This window comes from Tachysurus fulvidraco, chromosome 17 (genome assembly GCF_022655615.1).
Source record: "Tachysurus fulvidraco isolate hzauxx_2018 chromosome 17, HZAU_PFXX_2.0, whole genome shotgun sequence".
In the NCBI taxonomy this organism is placed as follows: Eukaryota; Metazoa; Chordata; class Actinopteri; order Siluriformes; family Bagridae; genus Tachysurus; species Tachysurus fulvidraco.
The window spans coordinates 18,202,724-18,220,598 of NC_062534.1; the positions used below are offsets into that span (position 1 = coordinate 18,202,724).

At 37.7% G+C, this 17,875-nt stretch overlaps 1 protein-coding gene across 6 annotated transcripts in view; it reads left to right on the top strand.

The window, feature by feature from the left end:
• The first annotated feature begins 2,536 nt into the window (after nucleotides 1-2,536).
• fam13b (family with sequence similarity 13 member B) overlaps nucleotides 2,537-17,875 on the top strand; it is a 35,840-nt gene continuing 20,501 nt past the window's right edge. For 4 of the 6 annotated variants that reach the window (XM_047802643.1, XM_027136014.2, XM_047802646.1 and 1 more), the window contains exons 1-7: nucleotides 2,537-2,792; nucleotides 8,040-8,202; nucleotides 8,597-8,777; nucleotides 10,022-10,234; nucleotides 11,268-11,445; nucleotides 11,569-11,710; nucleotides 17,698-17,813. In XM_047802643.1, the coding sequence (XP_047658599.1) occupies nucleotides 8,627-8,777; nucleotides 10,022-10,234; nucleotides 11,268-11,445; nucleotides 11,569-11,710; nucleotides 17,698-17,813 (800 nt within the window). In that variant the 5' untranslated portion in view covers nucleotides 2,537-2,792; nucleotides 8,040-8,202; nucleotides 8,597-8,626. Of the gene's footprint in view, nucleotides 2,793-4,881; nucleotides 4,966-8,039; nucleotides 8,203-8,596; nucleotides 8,778-10,021; nucleotides 10,235-11,267; nucleotides 11,446-11,568; nucleotides 11,711-17,697; nucleotides 17,814-17,875 lie in introns of all 6 variants that reach the window. The other 2 variants (XM_047802644.1, XM_047802647.1) reach the window with 2 other exon arrangements.

Below are 17,875 nucleotides of genomic sequence, written 5' to 3' on the forward strand. Positions count from 1 at the left end.
CCGTGAAAGTGTGTGAGTGTTTGTGTGTGTGTATAGGTCCCTGTCATTCACTGGCAACCCAGTGCACAAAGTTCCTGTGATAAGCTATAGACAGACTGCCTCCCTGACCAGGATAAAGCTCTAGCTAAAGATAAATCAATCTACATACGCTTGATACCAAACTATGGTGTTACACTCGCATATAAACAGCAGATGGCAGTAGTGAGGTGTATGAATGATGCCATAACTCAGTTAATGTTAAGGACTTGATGTCTCTCAGATTCTGCTCTGAATAAGGTTTAGAGGCAAAAGGCTAAGTCAGTCTTGGACTCCAGATCCTAAAGAATTTTTCATGCGTCTTTGACTAAACCAGGTATATTAGGTATTAGGTATAATAGGGTTAGGAAATGGAGAAAGAGGTGAAATTCACTGTCCACTATTCAACACATGGTGGTGCTTTTGTTCAGTCTAGGCAGGTCATGCTATTTACACAATGTTACATGCATTAGATTATTGCTAATAATATATCTCATATAGATTATTACTAATGACTGGTCCTATATGGTGATCATAAATATCAAGCCAATAAATGTATACATTTTAACATCATCGGCGGTGTCAAACTCTCATCCAAGATGCAACAACATCACAGAAATTTGTAGTATCTTTCATCTGATACAAATTGTAATGTAAATACAGCCTGTGAAGATAATAAGATGATGATGGGACCTGTGTGCTAAGTCCTGCAATGCTCAGGTTAACCTCTGATACGGCATGCTATAGTAGAAGAATGTGTTTGTAGTTGTAACCTTGTGGAATTCTCTTCTGTGACAGCAGATCGCATGCACTGCTAAAAAGGACTGCAATAAATAAAACTGAAAATGTAACATTTCGTAGCTTTTAAGAGTGCTATAAAAAGTATTTGAAATGTTAGACAGCCAACACAGTGTTAATAAACGTAGAGATAGTATACATATACATACATATCCATGTGTGTATATATGTATTGATGTGTGTGTTTGTATATATGTGTGTGTATGTATATATGTATGTGTTTATGTGTGCATGTATATACAGTCATATGCAAAAGTTTAGGAACCCATGATAATTTCCATGATTTTCATTTATAAATATTTGGGTGTTTGGATCAGCAATTTCATTTTGATCTATCAGATAACTGAAGGACACAATAATATTTCAGTAGTGAAATGTGGTTTATTGGATTAACAGAAAATGTGCAATTTGCATCAAAACAAAATTAGGCAGGTGCATAAATTTGGGCACCCCAACAGAAAAATCACATCAATATTTAGTAGAGCCTGCTTTAGCAGAAATAACAGCCTCTAGACACTTCCTATTGCTTGTAATGAGTGTCTGGATTATGCAGAACACCCCTTCTTATGACCAAATCACTCAATCTTTGCTTCATCACTCCACAGCAACTTATTCCAAAATGAAGCTGGCTTGTCCAAATGTGCATTTGCATACCTCAAACAACTCTGTGGCTTGTGTGCAGAAAAGGCTTCTTTCGCATCACTCTCCCATACAGCTTCGCCTTGCGCATAGTGCTCTGAATTGTTGAACGATGTACAGTGACACCATTGGCAGCAAGTGATGTAGGTCTTTGGAGGTGGTCTGTGGGCTGTTTTTGACCGTTCTCACCATCCTTTGCCTTTGCCTCTCCAATATTTTACGTGGCCTGCCACTTCTGGCCTGAACAAGAACCGTGCCTGTGGTCTTCCATATCCTCACTATGTTCCTCACAGTGGATACCTCACAGTTTATATGACTGTGATGACTTTTTGTAGCCTTCCCCTAAACCATAATGTTGAACAATCTTTGTTTTCGGGTCCTTTGAGAGTTGTTTGCCGCTCTTCAGAGAAGAGACAAAGAGAAAAACAACTTGCAATTGGCCACCTTAAATACTTTTTATCATGATTGGATGCACCTGTCTATGAAGTTCAAGGCTTAATGTATATATGTGTGTATATATATGTGTGTGTGTGTGTGGGTATATGTATGTATGTGTATATGTGTGTATATGTATGTATACTGTATGTGTGTATATTTATGTGTGTGTGTGTGTGTGTGTGTGCGCACCAAAAAAAACACAACAAATTCCTTGTGTGTCTGCTCACACTTGGTGAATAAATCTGATTCTGAACAGACATCTAAGACAGTATAAAGAGAAAATGAATTAAAAGCTACACATTACAAAAAAAATTGTGTTCTTTCGAAAAACAGAGATGTTATTTGGTCGCTGAACATTTCTATTTACTCCCAGGTAATACACTAAAGAAAAGAGGAGTTGCTCTAGTCATGTTGCCTTTACATTATAAAATTATGCCTCCTGGTGTTGCTGGTAAAACCACAAGCCAGGAGAGATCAGAGAAACATGGCTGGAAAGCCCCGTTCTTGCCTTAATGAAAAAAACGGAAAATCTAGAAACCGAAATTTCTAGAAACATTTCCGCCCGTGTCTGTGTAGTTATCATGCAGTGGATGCTGAAGGATGTAACGCCGAGTGCGCATGCGCAGACCGAGAGGCGGGGCCAGGATTTTGGCATGTTATCTGTCCGTTGTGGGTGTGTAGGCTTTGGGCAGTACTGTAAACGGTTTCGCGACGATTCTAAAGCTTTTTACTCCATTTTAAGCGGACAAGGAATGAGTTAAAAGAGCTTGAGCATGCAATTTGGCTGTCTTAGCTAGTTTTCTATTGTTCCGCGTTGCACAAACGAACCCTGTGGGACGACAAATTGCAAAAAAAAAAAAAAAAGCGATTTGTTGCTCTCGATTGTCGTCGGATTTGACCTGGTAAGTGCTCGGCTTTCCTGGTACCGTTTTGAGTGACTAGCTTCGAGCTATCGCTAGCTTAGCATCACTGTCTTAGCTTGCTAGCTTGCGACCTGAATGACCACTACAAGTGTAATACAGCTTCCCTATATTACATTAGTCCAATCACTATTCTTTAATACGTCCTAATTGTTTTTTTTCCTCGCTCGTCTAGTTCCTCTAAAACGGTCTTGTCGTTTTTAAATTAATCCGATTTCATTTTTACTCTTTGTTTGACCGTCTGCACCGGGAATGGACTGACATTCCAACGCTCATCACATTCAAAGCTAGTTACACGTCATTATCCGTCGTTTTTATTTTTATTATTATTTATTACTTACGTTCTTCGTCATTATGTCACCAGCTAGATGTAGGTAGTCTGAATGGAAGCGAACACGAATGCGGTTTGTTTAAAAATAACCTGCGTTATTAAGTTTTACCTCAGTTTCATCAGCTAAGTTTAGCTATCTAGCTAGATATTACACTTTATACATATAAAGTGTGTGTGTGTGTGTGTGTGTGTGTGTGTGTGTGTGTGTGTGTGTGAGAGAGAGAGAGAGAGAGAGAGAGAGAGAGAGAGAGTGTGAATGCGGTTCGTTTAGAAATAACCTGCGTTATTAAGTTTTACCTCAGTTTCCTAACTTGAGCTAGCTAGCTAGATATTACACTGTCGTGCCGGTTTTGTGCTTTATGTGGGACTTTTTATTTATATAAAAAAAAAAAAGACTTGTTTGTGCTAAACGACTTATCTGCTAAATCATCCTGACCTGTCAAATTCAGCGAGTTTGCTAAGTTACTAGCGAACTTGAGCTGTTAATGAGCCTTTGGTTGGATTTCAGTGCCGCTTTCGCTACAATCGATATTAAATGACTATTAAAATTGGCCGTCATGTATATGTTATGTTCTGCTTCATCGTTTTCTGTTCTCATTAACCTTGGTGTAAAGTTTCGTTTTGGTGTGTGTGTGTGTGTGTGTGTGTGTGTGTGTGTGTGTGTGTGTGTGTGTGTGTGTGTGTGTTCATCACACACTGTATCTAGTCGAGGCTAAACGCTTAAAATTCCTGAACCCGGAACCTTATAATTGGTGCTTTTTATTTTTGCACCCAGAGGGCTTTTAAAAAAGTGGCATTTTGTGTAAAAAAAAAAAAAAAAGATATTTCTGTATAAATACAAACCAGTTATTGGAATATTAGACACATTTTCAGTTACGCATTGTTATTATTATTTTTGATCAGAATAAAGAAGGTTTATTTATTTTATTTTGACCTTTTAGGACACTTTAGGTTTTATGAGTTGTTTTATGTAAATGCAATAATTTTTTATCACTTGTTTTTTTTTTTCAACCACAGAATGGCAGACCTCTTATCTGTGTTTTTACAGACGCCAGATTAAAAACTAGCTTAAACCACAATTATGTAACAATTTTCTACCTGTTTATAGAGGTATAAATGGTCATATTTGACTTTCTGCCAAGGCTAACAAGTGCAGAGATAAAGTGTTTGTCCCCTACATTTGTTGTAGCTTAAATTAAAAAATCTAATCAGTATTTGCCTTTTCCAAAGCATTACATTCTGTACTGTAGATTTCTCTATTTATCTAGGTGATAAATATTACAAAAGCATCATGACTTTACTGTTTCATAACAAAATGGCAATAAAATTGAAGTGCCACTTCAAAAACAAAAATTGGTCTTGATGCTTGTTTTATATTTAATTTATTATATTTATATTTATGAGCTGTCTGTTAGTATCTGTGAAGTGGGTCAGTTTTGCCAAGAAACCCATCATCATATCCCAATGTAAATAAAATATTGTTAATACAAATCCATTAGCTAAATGGCTCATTGAATTTGCCTCGTACTTGTCTAATCATCTTAGTTCTTATCGGTTGTTACGCGTACACCCTTTGTCAACGTGCACAGCCATGAAATAAGTACACATTGTAGACAGATAAAGGAACAATCTATACAAAATAACTGCATTATATTCATGACTGCCTATATTCTCTGAATTTAGTTGTAACCTTTCATGTGAGAGTTTAGGTTTCGTTTTTCCTTTTCTCCTTTTACTCAGAAGTGACACTGAACAGATGAAAACAAAGAGAAACATAACGCTGTCAAACTGGGAAGCCACCAAACAACCTTCAAACAGCAGAATGTATGTCCCATTTTAGTTGCCTGTTCCTCATTTTTAGTTTGCTGAAGCCTGTTCTGTTATGTAGGGATTTTCACTGTGTGTCACACTTCTCCATGCTTGTTTTTGTTATTACAGCATTTCACTTGTAGCGCTTAGCTACGACTTTAGTGGTGTAAAAGTTAAACATGTCGGTAAAAGAAATATCTTCTCAATAAGTGATGTTTTGTCTGTTATGCTGTGACATGTATCACCTTATTGCACAGCCCTAGATCACAATATGCTTTTGTGATATATTGCACATATTAGCAGCTCATTTATGCAATGGCCAAACCGATCAACTCTGCTCTCTGTGATACATACTTGATTAAACACATATATTTTTGCTCCAATTTTTTTTTTAATGTATTACTTAAAATTAAACACCTTTTTAATGCAGCACTATTTTAAGGGTACTTTGCTTGCATTTACATCATTAAACATATTGTGCATCATGGAAAATGCCTTTAAGTATTGTACCATGATATTTTTGGACTTATCTCCCATCCCATTCACATATCACTTGACAATAAGTAGAGTAAGTTACATGTGCCACTTAATCATGTGTCAATCATTTTTCCATGTTTGACTCATTTTCTCCTGCAAGCTCTTTTGACACATTAGTCAAGTGTATTAAGTGATGGATAAACACCATTTCAACATTTTGTGTTTTTTCTTTTATGCCCACACACACACTGAACATCAATTGTGATGTCTTACATCTAACTTTGTTGCCAAACAAAACTAATATCCCCTCATGAGGCAAGGACAGAATGTCTGAAAGACGAGACAAACCCATATATTCACACCAGCATGAAACCATCTCACTTCCCAAAACAGAATAGCAGATGCTAGAATAACTTTTTTGCTGTACAGTTGCTGTACTGTGTAATGCTGGACAAATGTGGCCTGCCCTTTAAAACATGCTGAATGTGTGTCACCCAGATTACAGCTAAAGCCAGCTGTCCTCAAGGAGATTTCTTTTTCTTACTTGGCCCAGATGAAGGCTTCTGTGCCAAGTGACAGCTTCTTTTCAGACTCATCCCATAGTGAGCTTTGGAAACAGTTGGAGTACCATATGGGGGTGTTTGTGTGTGTGCGTGCATGTGTGTGTGTGCAAGTGCACTAGATAAGTGTTAGCAGTTATCTGGCATACTGCTATTCAAACAGTGAGTGAATTCCTGGTCAGTTAGTGTTAATGCAATAAAACGTGTCTTTATTGCCATAGGGTGTTCAGCGTAATTTGAAATTCAGTCTTTTCATTTTTATTTATTTGTTTTTTCAGTAATGAAACCGAAATATGAGCATACTTCCTGTTGTGTTTGCGGAGTGTGTGGTTTGTTATCTGAAGGCATAACACGGATGCACAGGCCAGTGAACAGATCAGAATAAAGCAGCACAAAAGCCAAATTCATCACAATGAGATTAATATAAGTAAATATCTGATTCTAGCCTAGAAACCTTTTTTTAGAATTATTTATTTTTATTTTTTTGCTCTTACTTCCTAGTTGGTAATAATATCAGTATTTACACATGAAAAATCCCTTTACATCCATTGGAGTTAAAAAAAAATACCCTAGGTATTATTCTTTTTGTAATTGGGGAATTCTGATTGAGCTGTTTCTAAGAAGTTGTGTCCACTGTATGTTACTGAGAAATGACATGTCCAGAGAACATGACTAGTGTACTGTTATACCGTCTGTCTGCTCTGCCTTTTCCCTTTTGGACACTGAGCATTTTGACCGCTTCTCTTAGCCTGCATGCTAATCATTAGTACTTAATTCTGTGTTGCCTCCTTGCAAAGTACTTGAAGTGTTTTGGGGTTAGTTCATTGGAGTAGAAATTTCCCTTTGCCACAAAGAAAGCTCTCTTTTCCATCCTGTAGAGGCACTGAGATGGGTGTTATCACAAAAGATTTGTTGTTTTGCTGTATCCATAGCGCTGCTCTCTCTATGACCTGCTCCCTTGTCATTCAGAATGACACATGGCTGTCGTTCAGCTATCTCTCAAATAGATCTATCATTACTAATTAATTACACACATGCAAGATCTAGCCTCTGTAACCAGTGCATACACATATATAGTTTTTGATTATCTAGGCTTGTCTCTGGTTCAGCGCTAATGAACAATCCTGTCTGAAATATTGGGTTTAGAACAATGGAAATGGTTAACAATGAGACACATAGCAGGGTGGTGGGGACGGGATCACACCTGACTTTATTGGCAGTCTGCCTGCTTCATGAACTTCTCCAACAATGGCAGACTTTGTGAGCTAAAAGGTCATTGCTTTCGATGTGTGGGATTAATAGCAGAGCTCCTCTCTTTTGCACAGAGGCCAAGATGTTTGTACCGAAGAGTCATTTCCCAGCTTTCCACTCTGTTTTTATTTATTTTTATTTTTTTTATTTGCCCTCCCCCCCTTTGTGCAGGTGATACCAGTTAGCTAAAATATTATAATGACTAGAGAAATGTAGAAAATTTTATTGACAACATTCACAATGAATTGTAAGTATTCATTTGATTCATCTAAAGTTGGCAGCTTCGCCCATCTCAAAAGAGCCGTGTGTTCATTTGAATTGACGTAATTCAGCGAATAATCTGATGACTGATTCCAGCTTACTTATTTTCTTATTTGAATGTTGGGTTTTGGATTCAGTGCCCTTCTGAAACACAAAGATGAGTTTGATCTTTAATAAATTGATGTCTAAAATAAAAAGTCTGTACAAGCAGTGGAAACAAATATTTAGCTTTGTTTTATTCAAAATACTTTTTGTTAGAAAATACTATGCTACATTGCTATACATGCATTTTAAAAACCTTTCAGATATCTATTTAAAATAATAAATTAATATCTATTTTTTTTGTTCTTCAATAAAATATGTCATGCATTGCCACTTTGAAATGAATGTATTTTGATGTAGATGAAATCTGGCAGGAATGCCTTTTAATCTAGGTTAACAAAGGGTATGACCTTTACTCGATGTTAGTGACTTTTATATATGACCTGGTTACCAAGTCATTCGTTCTACTCATTTTGCCTGTTTGTCCTCTCTCTTCAGTCTAACTACTGACGTCCTGTACAGGATTTGCGGTCCGTCAATGAGGAACTACAGGCTCATCTTTTGCCATAACCTGAAGCAGCCATAGATGGTCTTTCATTTTACTGCTAGTGAGTAGAGCAGGAGATACAGTAATAATCTGGATTACTAAATTAAAAACACGGTGAGTAATATTCTTTTTTGTATTTAACGATTCACTGCATGTATTTGTTGTTTTTATTAGTATTGTTATTATTATAAATGAATGCACATTGAAATGGTACACTAGGCATATTCTGATGTGTTCTTTGTATTTTATGTGATTATATATTATATTTATTGATAAGGATATGATGTGAGGAATAACCTTGCAGCTCAACCACCTGCTACCATCAGTATGGGCTGTGTAACATGTTTGTAGACTGTTGGATCGTTTTACATAACTTTGTCACCCGGCTCCTCATCCCAATGTCTGAGCAAAACAAGAATGGCTCCTGGGTTGGGAGCGACCCCGTTGTTTTTGTAGTTGTATTTGTAAAAACATTTTCCTGATTTGATGGGTTTTGTTGGCCACACAGAGCAACTGAAGCAGTGCGGCTGTGGAAGCGATGAGGAAGAGCCTCTCTCGTAACCTGAGCGAGTCCCTCAGCACAGCCAGGGTGTTTGGTATCCCTCTGGAGGAGGTGCAGCAGAGCGGCCAACCAGGCCAGGAAGTCCCACTGTTGGTCAGAACCATCGTGGAGTACATTGAGGAGCATGGTGAGTAGTGGCTGGCATCTTTGTTTTTAATGGCATTAAATGTATTGTTTGAAGTGGACGATTTACAGGAATATTGGAGATAAACCCAGGCTCAATGAAAATGACACCTCCGGCATCCCAATTCTGGAAGACATTTTGGTAAAAAGTGGTAATTTAATTTGTGTATGGAGATATTTAAGAGACCCTGAAGAACAAAAAAAAAAGATAAGAGTTCCTTTTATTGATTTTCGTCCTTGAAAACGTGGTTGAGGTGGCTTGGGATGTCCACTGTGAAATTATTTTCATTTAGCAACTCACTCCTGTCATTTCATCCCTGTGGCATCTCCCCTCAGTTCATTAGAACATGATGCAATCGAAAGCATAATTAAATACAACAGGCTCAGTTAAATGTCTTTGAGGAAGTTAGTGAGAGCACCCGTCAAGTAAGTAGCTATCTTCCCGTGGCATCTAGTATTTAAAAGCAGCTTCTGCCCAGGCAGAATGTTTTCTGCATGCAAATTATAGTTCTAGTGATGTATAAACTAGTACAAACCAGACCCCCAGGGACTCAGCATTAAAAGCAGCTTTTGTTATTTTCCCTGAAAATTTCTGAAGCTACAATTTTTTAATTGATTCAACACTTGCATTCAAAACATGGTAGACTTTTATCTCCCAAGTGCGTATGCCAACGGCTAATTCTGAAAATAGGGGCTGATTGGATTTTTATAACAAGAACAAGCGGTAGAATAAGTTTTGTTTTTAACATATGCTAGAGCTACTAGGTAATTAGGGTGTGTCATGGACCATATGATATTTTATGGCACCGCCTACACTTGACCACAGATTTTTTTTTTTTTGCCCTTTACCTAGAACTCATTAAATTGTGACAGAATATATGAAGTTGGTTGGTTGCAAGTGGCATTATATAATCTTGTCTGCTGATAAGTGATGTTGTTTAATCATCATTTATTAATGTTTAATCAATTGTTAATTATCACTTAGCAATAATTCCAACAGTGTAGGGAACAACTTTTAGTTAATGAGATTTTTTTTTCCTCCCCGTTTTTGGAATGCATGCTCTAGTTCAAGCCTAGATCGTCACATGATCTGCCATGTGAATAGGTGTAACTCTTCTTGCCCTAGATTGTATCTGTTTAAAAATTCCAAGCATGTCCTCGTTGTATGAAGCGGTAAACAGGAGCTTGGTCCTGCAAAATATCCTTGTGTATGTGTGTACACGTGTACATGTACTTGTGTGTTCACAGGGGGGCTGGGTCTTGAAGGTCTGTTTCTGGTGAACGGTAATGCCGAGCGTGTAGAATGGCTGCGGCAGCGCTATGACAGCGGCGAGGAGGTGAATTTGGAGAAGGAGGCAGATCTGGCCTCAGCCGTCAGCCTGCTGCGCCTCTTCCTGCAGGAGCTCCCAGAGCCGATCATCCCTGCAGACTTACAAACACACATGCTCCAACTTTATCAAGGTGACTACATGTTTCTCATTAACATTTTTCCAACTTCTAACCTTGACCAATACATTACTCTTGTGTTCTTGCGGATACATGTTCAACGTTCCTTTGTGACCTTCTCATATTACATAAACAGCCATAATTGTACCTACTGGCATGGCCGTGTTATTTGCTTTGTGCTGCTGCCTCATTTTCCATAAGCACCGAATGTTTCTAGTGGAATTCACACCACTGAGGCTTATGTGATGCCTGTTGATGTGGATGGTCTGCTGGAATGTTCAGTGGACACACTTTGCATATTTCACTTCAGTTAACTTTGTTCTGTTTGTGGATAATTCAGAACAGTTCAGTTTTGTTACAAGCATCTGAAACTTGTTGGGAGGCAAATTATCACGAGTGAGCGGATGCTGTTGTGACTATTAATAACAGAAATTACTGTGTGAAAGTGAGGGGATAATTTTTTTCACACATGGCTGAGTTTATAAATTTAAAAAACTGAAACTAGAGTTAATGAATGGACAATGTTTACTTTGAAACACTGAATCTGAGTCTGGGTTTGTCTGTATTCTGAGTGTTTTTTTTTCCAGTGAAGTAAGTACTTCAAAAAGAGTTGTCTTTTGTCAGGTTTCAATAAAAAAATCTTTTCAAGTATATAAAATATTCCTAAAATAACGAATATGTCTAAGAGATTACAAAGAAAAGCCATATGAAGAGCGTTTTCATTGTATGCTGGATTGACTTCATTTTATGACTATAAATACAAACACAAACTACCATAAAGGGAGAAGAAAAACAATATAAAGATATTTTGTCAAGTGTAAGCATGCCTAGCACCACCACCCAGACTTCAAACGTTACATCATCTACACAATCATGTGGTCTTCACAGTATTTCAGCATTTTTTTCTATCTATGCATCTTTGTGTATCTGCTACTGTATGTATCTGCGCGTCAATCTTGCATGCAACAGTAACACCCCTTCCTTCATATGCTGACTGCAGCCTTGTTTATCTCGCACACATTGCTGACTGTGTTTTGACCAATTTCAGAATACAGCGGTGAGGACGAGTTGGCGAGAAACATGAAATACGTCTTGCAGCAGCTTCCCCAAGTCAACTACAGCTTGCTGCGCTTTTTATGCCGCTTCCTCTCCAACGTGGCTTCTCTTCAGGAGGACAGCTGGAACATCAGCACCCTCGCTGCCGTCTTTGGTCCCGACATCTTTCAGTAAGACGCTAGACGAGACTGATTTTACATCCATAATAAACGTTTACCTTTAGGCTTGAATTGTTGCCTAATTTTTGTGTTCACCGAGTTCTGAACGCTTCAACACTTTTCTGTGTTGTGCAGCTTAGATACAGAAGTGGAGGAGCTGAGGGAGCAAGAGTCAGTGAGCCGCATTCTGGCCGAGTTGCTTGAGAACTGGGAGGAATTCTTTGACACTGAGGATGATCTTTCCTCTTCTAATGACTACAGCTCCATTAGCGAACAGGTACCCATCCCTGGCCACTCTGTCATCATGTCAACAAACATGTTTTTTTTACATTCCTTTCTTATCTCTGGCAGTTCAAACTTCTTATTTTTTATTCACACTGAGAGGTATCTGTATCAGGATTTCATATCATTAGATGAAATTATGCAATTGCCCTTATGATATTTTGTTATTGCTTGTGAATGCAATCAGAGATATGTAAGCCACCCAAACTTTAAACGTCTGTCAAAACTGTTTGAGACATTGTAAATACACACAAATTAAACTGAGAACGATACAAAAAAGTTCTTTATGTTTAAATCACTAACACAATTAAATATTATGCAGTTTTAGGCCGTAGGCTGTAGTCATTTTTAGGCTGAGCTAATTTGCTTGTCCCTCTCTAATTTAATTGCTGTCCAGACGTACAAGATTTATCACAGAGGAGGCATGAAAGTGGTATTAAACACTTCATCCAGAGACAATAATCTTGTCCAGATCTGTCTTAAGGATCTATTAGATTGATGTGCTTATTTCACTGCAGACTTTTACAAGAGCTGTATTCCACCAGTGTGACAGAAAAGCAGTTATGTTTTATGTTTGTTTCAGTGGTTTCAAAGTTATATGGAGCCCACTTCACTTCTTGCTTCCTTATGTAAGGAAACCTAACTTCATCTCATGCCTAAATCCCGCAGTCCACACATTCATTCCCATGTGAACTGGTATTTGTTATAGTCTGACAATTATCTTTTGGACATTGAAACTGAAACATACAGGTCTTGTTTTCATAAAGAACCCTAATTTGAGTTAATTGAACTAGGCTATACCCATGCAAACACACTATAAATCTGGTCAAGACAAACAGCTCTACTATTTCACTCTTCTACTTGTGAGGAGTCCAAATACAAATGAGCTGGGATTTCTCCTCTTGAGTGCTGCAAGGCCATGAGCTTGCACAGGCTGGGGAAGCAAAGGGAGCAAGGGAAGGCTGGGGAAGCAAAGGGAAGACATTTGTAACCAGAGCCAGAGCTGCATCAGGTTTCAGATGAAAATGAATATAGATCTGAATCACCATCATCTTTCTTTTCCCATTTAGTGCCATCCGTCTTCATCTGTAGCATTTTTCTTCACTTCTCATTGCTAATTTATCAGGTTTTTAAGAATTTTCCTTTTACAATTACAGTTCATTTGCTTTTACCCATCCTGAGATTGAGATCAATTGAGATAACAATTCAAATCCATGGTATTCAATTAAAAGTCCATGGTATTATTGCTTACATTAAATAATTAATTGAAAGAGTAGAAGAAACTGTAAGTTATGACCTATGTCATGTGGTCTGGAGAAAGGGTAGAATATGAAAAAAAAAGTCCCATCAGTTCTGCCACAGTTTTCATTTAGGTAGTGATTTGGTGATTGAATTAATATATCTTTAGTGCAAGCCTATTTTAGGGCTCTAGTATAGAGGGTGGTTCAGGGTGGATCTGAGTTTAGTTAGTTGTGTAAATAACACCCAGCAGGTGATTATTATTATTATGGCTGTTTTGGATGTTGCCAAGAATGTATTTGGAGGTTTTTAATCATTTTCTTTATTAAAAGCTTCAGACATCATGCTGGAAAGAAAGACTTTCAAGTTCCAAAGGATTGTCTTATAATTATGGTGGAATATCTGTTTTGCCGTGTCCTCTTTGAGGCACTAATTTCATGTCTGGACTGGGACGGATGTATTGGGTGTTTCTAAGGATAACAAGACATTCATTTCTACACATCATTCTACACAAGATCTCTTCCAAGCTGAAAGAATTGAAAAAGACCAGGTGTTTTTGGTCTTCACATTCTTAAAGCTTCCCACTGGTCTTGTGTGAGTAAACCAACTGTGCCAACATAGAGAGAGCTCATTTGTCAGTGCAGCTGAAACGTTCCACCTATGTGCACAGACAGCAGTGTGTGTGCTCATCTATTCTACAGAGAATGAGAGTACACACCTTTCATGCGTGTCTGTGAACTTAATAGCCGTTCATTAATCATTGCAACTGCTAATTAGACAACCACTCTGCTCTCTGCACGTTTTATTGCATATGTTGCATAATTAGAAAGTTCTGCATATTAACCATGCCTCTAGGGACACAACAAAGGTCTGTTCTGTTCATACTTCAGCTGCTTGCATGAAACCACACCCAATTACACGGAAGGACACATCTTGAATTTGTACAATTGTCTGCATTAGGTTTAGAGCTGTTCACACACGTGACACAGGTATCGCATGTAACCCAACTGGTCTCTTCTGTATGAATGGAATTTGAATAGAATGCTATTGTTTAGGGATATGATTTAATGTGGCAACTGTCAGTGATTGCTTTTTGTTGTTGTTGTTTTTAGCTAAATGTTTTTGAAAAATCATAGAATAATTTAATGCATATTTGACAAATAATCAAAAACTTCATCAAAAAGCTTCATCATCTACCTCATTCAGATGTCAGAGATTAGTGTGCTTACTGTTGGCAAGCAGCGAGACACAAAACATAAAGAATGTTGACTTTTTGAAATCTAGTAGGCCAGGAGAATAAAACATACTCATTTGGATTATTATAATAATTAACAAAAAAGTGACAAATTTACTGCACCTACTGTAATTAGGTGTGTGTTAAGGGTATTTGTGTTGCTTGTGGCTTTGTAGTTAAGGTATTTGTTTACTGCTTTATTTGTTTACACATTTTGTCTCTGTCGCTCTGTGATATTATTTTATTAATATTAAGCTTTTGATGGTTGTCATGTCAGAATTTAGTATTTGGAAAATCTGTATTGTTATCTATTAGAGGACTGCTTTTTGTTTAGCAAAATGATGTTGAAGGCTTTTCTTCAGCATTCTGGAAAAAAGGATTGTTCTCCCCTCATCAGAGGTGGGAAGTAACGGAGTAAAAATACTTCGTTACTGTACTTACGTAAATTTTTCTGGTATCAGTAAATTTTTCTGGTACCACTATTTATTTTTCGGACAACTTTTTACTTTTACTCGTTACATTTTTACACAAATATCTGTACTTTTTACTTCTTACATTTTCAAAACGGACTCGTTACTTTTAGTATTATTTCTTCTCACTGAGCGCTGTTTCCAGCCTATCAAGGATAGCGGAGCTAACAATGAGCAGCACGCCTACAAAAGGAATGGCTAATGTTAATTCAGAGGGAGTCACCGATGTTAAAATAACTAACAACGAGGACATTCCTGAACACACATGGCCCTATATGAGGGAGATGTTTGAAATAATCGGCGTCAAAAAGGATTCCTGGCGAATGCGTTGCGAATTGTGTCAACCAGGAGCGGTTCTAGCCCTTTTTTAGGGTGGCTTCAGCCCCCTGTCTGTAATCTCAGCCACCCTAAACCTATAAGTATAATTTTTACTTTCATAAATAAACAATAAAAATTACGTTAAAATGCAGAACATGTTGTTGATGGGAAAGAAAATTATTTATCAGTTTGATCCAAGAGCGATTTTTTTTTTTACTTTGCTTTTGCACGCGTGTTGTAGTCTTTCAAAAGTGCGTCTTCAGCTGTCTGCTTTATTTGAACAGAAAAGCACAGGTACGCGCAGCGTGCACGCGCAGTCAGAGCTGGAGGCGTTTATCTATAACGTTAATCGGCGGAAAGACGCAAAGACGGCAACCGAAAGCAGTGAAATGTCACTATTCTTATTACCAGAGTTGTCATATATAATATAGAACTCTTCTTGTTTTAAATTCTCACTGAGGGATAATCCCCCCTAAAGATGAAATCCTAGAACCGCCCCTGGTGTCAACCCAAAAAACACGAAGTGCTTAATTTAATTAACATTAATTTTGTCATTTGTAAAACATCACAATAATTTTGAGTTGTTTTCAAGTACAGAACTGGAATCTCCCTACAGTTTGGGATATGGCCTTGGTGATACACTTGGTATACATTATATTTCCAAAAGTATTGGGTCACCTGACCTTTCCTGCTATATGTGGTTGTTTTCTGATCTCATCCCTACTGATCACCTTTGGGATGAATGTGAACGCTGACTCCACCCAACCTTACCTACATCAGTGCCTGCCTTTCGTAACACTCTTGTGGCTGATGAACACAAATATCCATCAGCACACTCCAAAATTTTATTTATTTATTATATATATATATATATATATATATATATATATATATATATATATATATATATATATATATATATATATATATATATATATATACACACACACACACACACACACATTTTTACTTTTTTGACTTTTTACTTAAGTACATGTCAGAGCCCATACTTCTTTACTTTAACTTGAGTAAAAGAGTGTAGTCACTACTTCAACTTTTACTGGAGTCTTTTAAAAAATGAGTATTTGTACTTCTACTTGAGTAAAGGATGTGTGTACTTTTGCCACCTCTGCCCCTCATGGGTGCTGTACCTTACAGGCAATGCATCATTCCCTGACACCTTCCTAAATATCACCATATAGAGTTTATCTTGGCTAAAACCTCCATCATTGTGGCATATAATACTGTAATAGATTATAAAAAACAGGTTTTAATCATAAACCGATTCAAAACAGACTTAAGACTCTTTTCTATGCTGGATAAAGTTTTTTTTCCCTGGGAAAATCATTCTGTTTCAGTCCCATTTCAGGGATGAAAGAATGAGTTATGTGTCATCAGTAGGATATGAGCTTAGTGAAAAATACAAGCAGGCTAAGCATTGAGCTTTGTGGGACTTCAGTAGAGTCTGCACTAAGGAAGTGGTGACCTGCTGAATAAAACAAACAAAAAAAAAGCATCAAAACCAGTGGTAGCCTTGTGAGTAGCAGTACTCATATTGTACCCACTAACCATTTGATAATGTAAATTAAATAGCTTCACCATCCTCCAGCTTTGCACTGCATAAATCTCAGCTCATCATGGGTGTACATGACACAGGGAATAGAGATGTTCATTTATGGTATAGAGGATGAAACCAGACTATTTGCACTAGCTTGCTTTTTCCTGACTGTACCTACTACTGAAGTCAAAGAGGAAACGGTGGCAGTTCTGGTAAACATGTATTTGCATTTATGGCCTGTGCATTTACATTTACGTCGTAACCATCTAGACATGTGTTGGGAAGTATAAATGGCCTAATTAGTACCCTGCAGAAGCACATAAATTTGTTAAACAAAGTGCAGCCTGGGCAACAGTTTTTGTTTTGGTCTGAATCATGTAGTGAGACGAGGAATCTCTAGGTCACTCAGCCTTCACATGGTGAGTAAACACTGCAAGTGTTTAACACTCGTACTGTTGCGTTAATGGGATAATGGCTCTAAGCTTAGAGAGAAGTGTAAAGATCCAGAGCCTGCAGCACAGCCATCGCTCGTACTGCATATGACTCATATCTGCATACACGATGAGTAGCAACCGCACCCAGCCAATCAGAAGCTGCCGGTGTGGTTACCATGGCAACGTGGCAGTAACACTGCAGCAGATGTAGAGGACGTTTGGGATTCAAAGCAGTGCTGCAGGCATCGTGTAGACCATGGGCCTTCAGGTTACATGTACATAAAAGGCTTTTCACTTTACCATAATGACAGTTTTTATTAGTATGTCATCAACTTGAATAATAGCATTCATCAGTAACAGTGTGTTTTAGAGGTTATATAACTCTGCAGTATATCATGTCCTGCACTGAATCATTTTCAGCCTACTTTATGAAGCTCGCTTATTACAGAAGACCGAATTACAAACCTTTGCCACCATGAAATGATTTGCATATTACATCTAGATTGGCATCTACATTTAGCCTTATTTACATATGCATAGAACCTCACACAGAATGTACTGCAACACAAAAACACGATACAGCACGATAAAATGAAGTTCAAAATGTTTTTGACTGTTATTTTGTGTCTGTAAAACCTTGACCTGCAAGATGTCATGAAAGATCCTCACATGTTTGTTAAATGACAGCTGATGGGATCCAGTTCTGATTTGTTTCCCTTCATGTTTCAGATCACTGAGCTCCTGGAAGATGAGAAGATAGAAGTGTGTGAGGAGCTTCTGCAGGATAGCGAGGACGGTCCTTCTTCACTCTCCCCCCAACACACCAGTGTCACCCCTTCTTCTAGGTAGGTGACCATTTTATTTAATTTCTAGCTTTTTAAGAATTGGTTTTAGAGGATAGACAGTT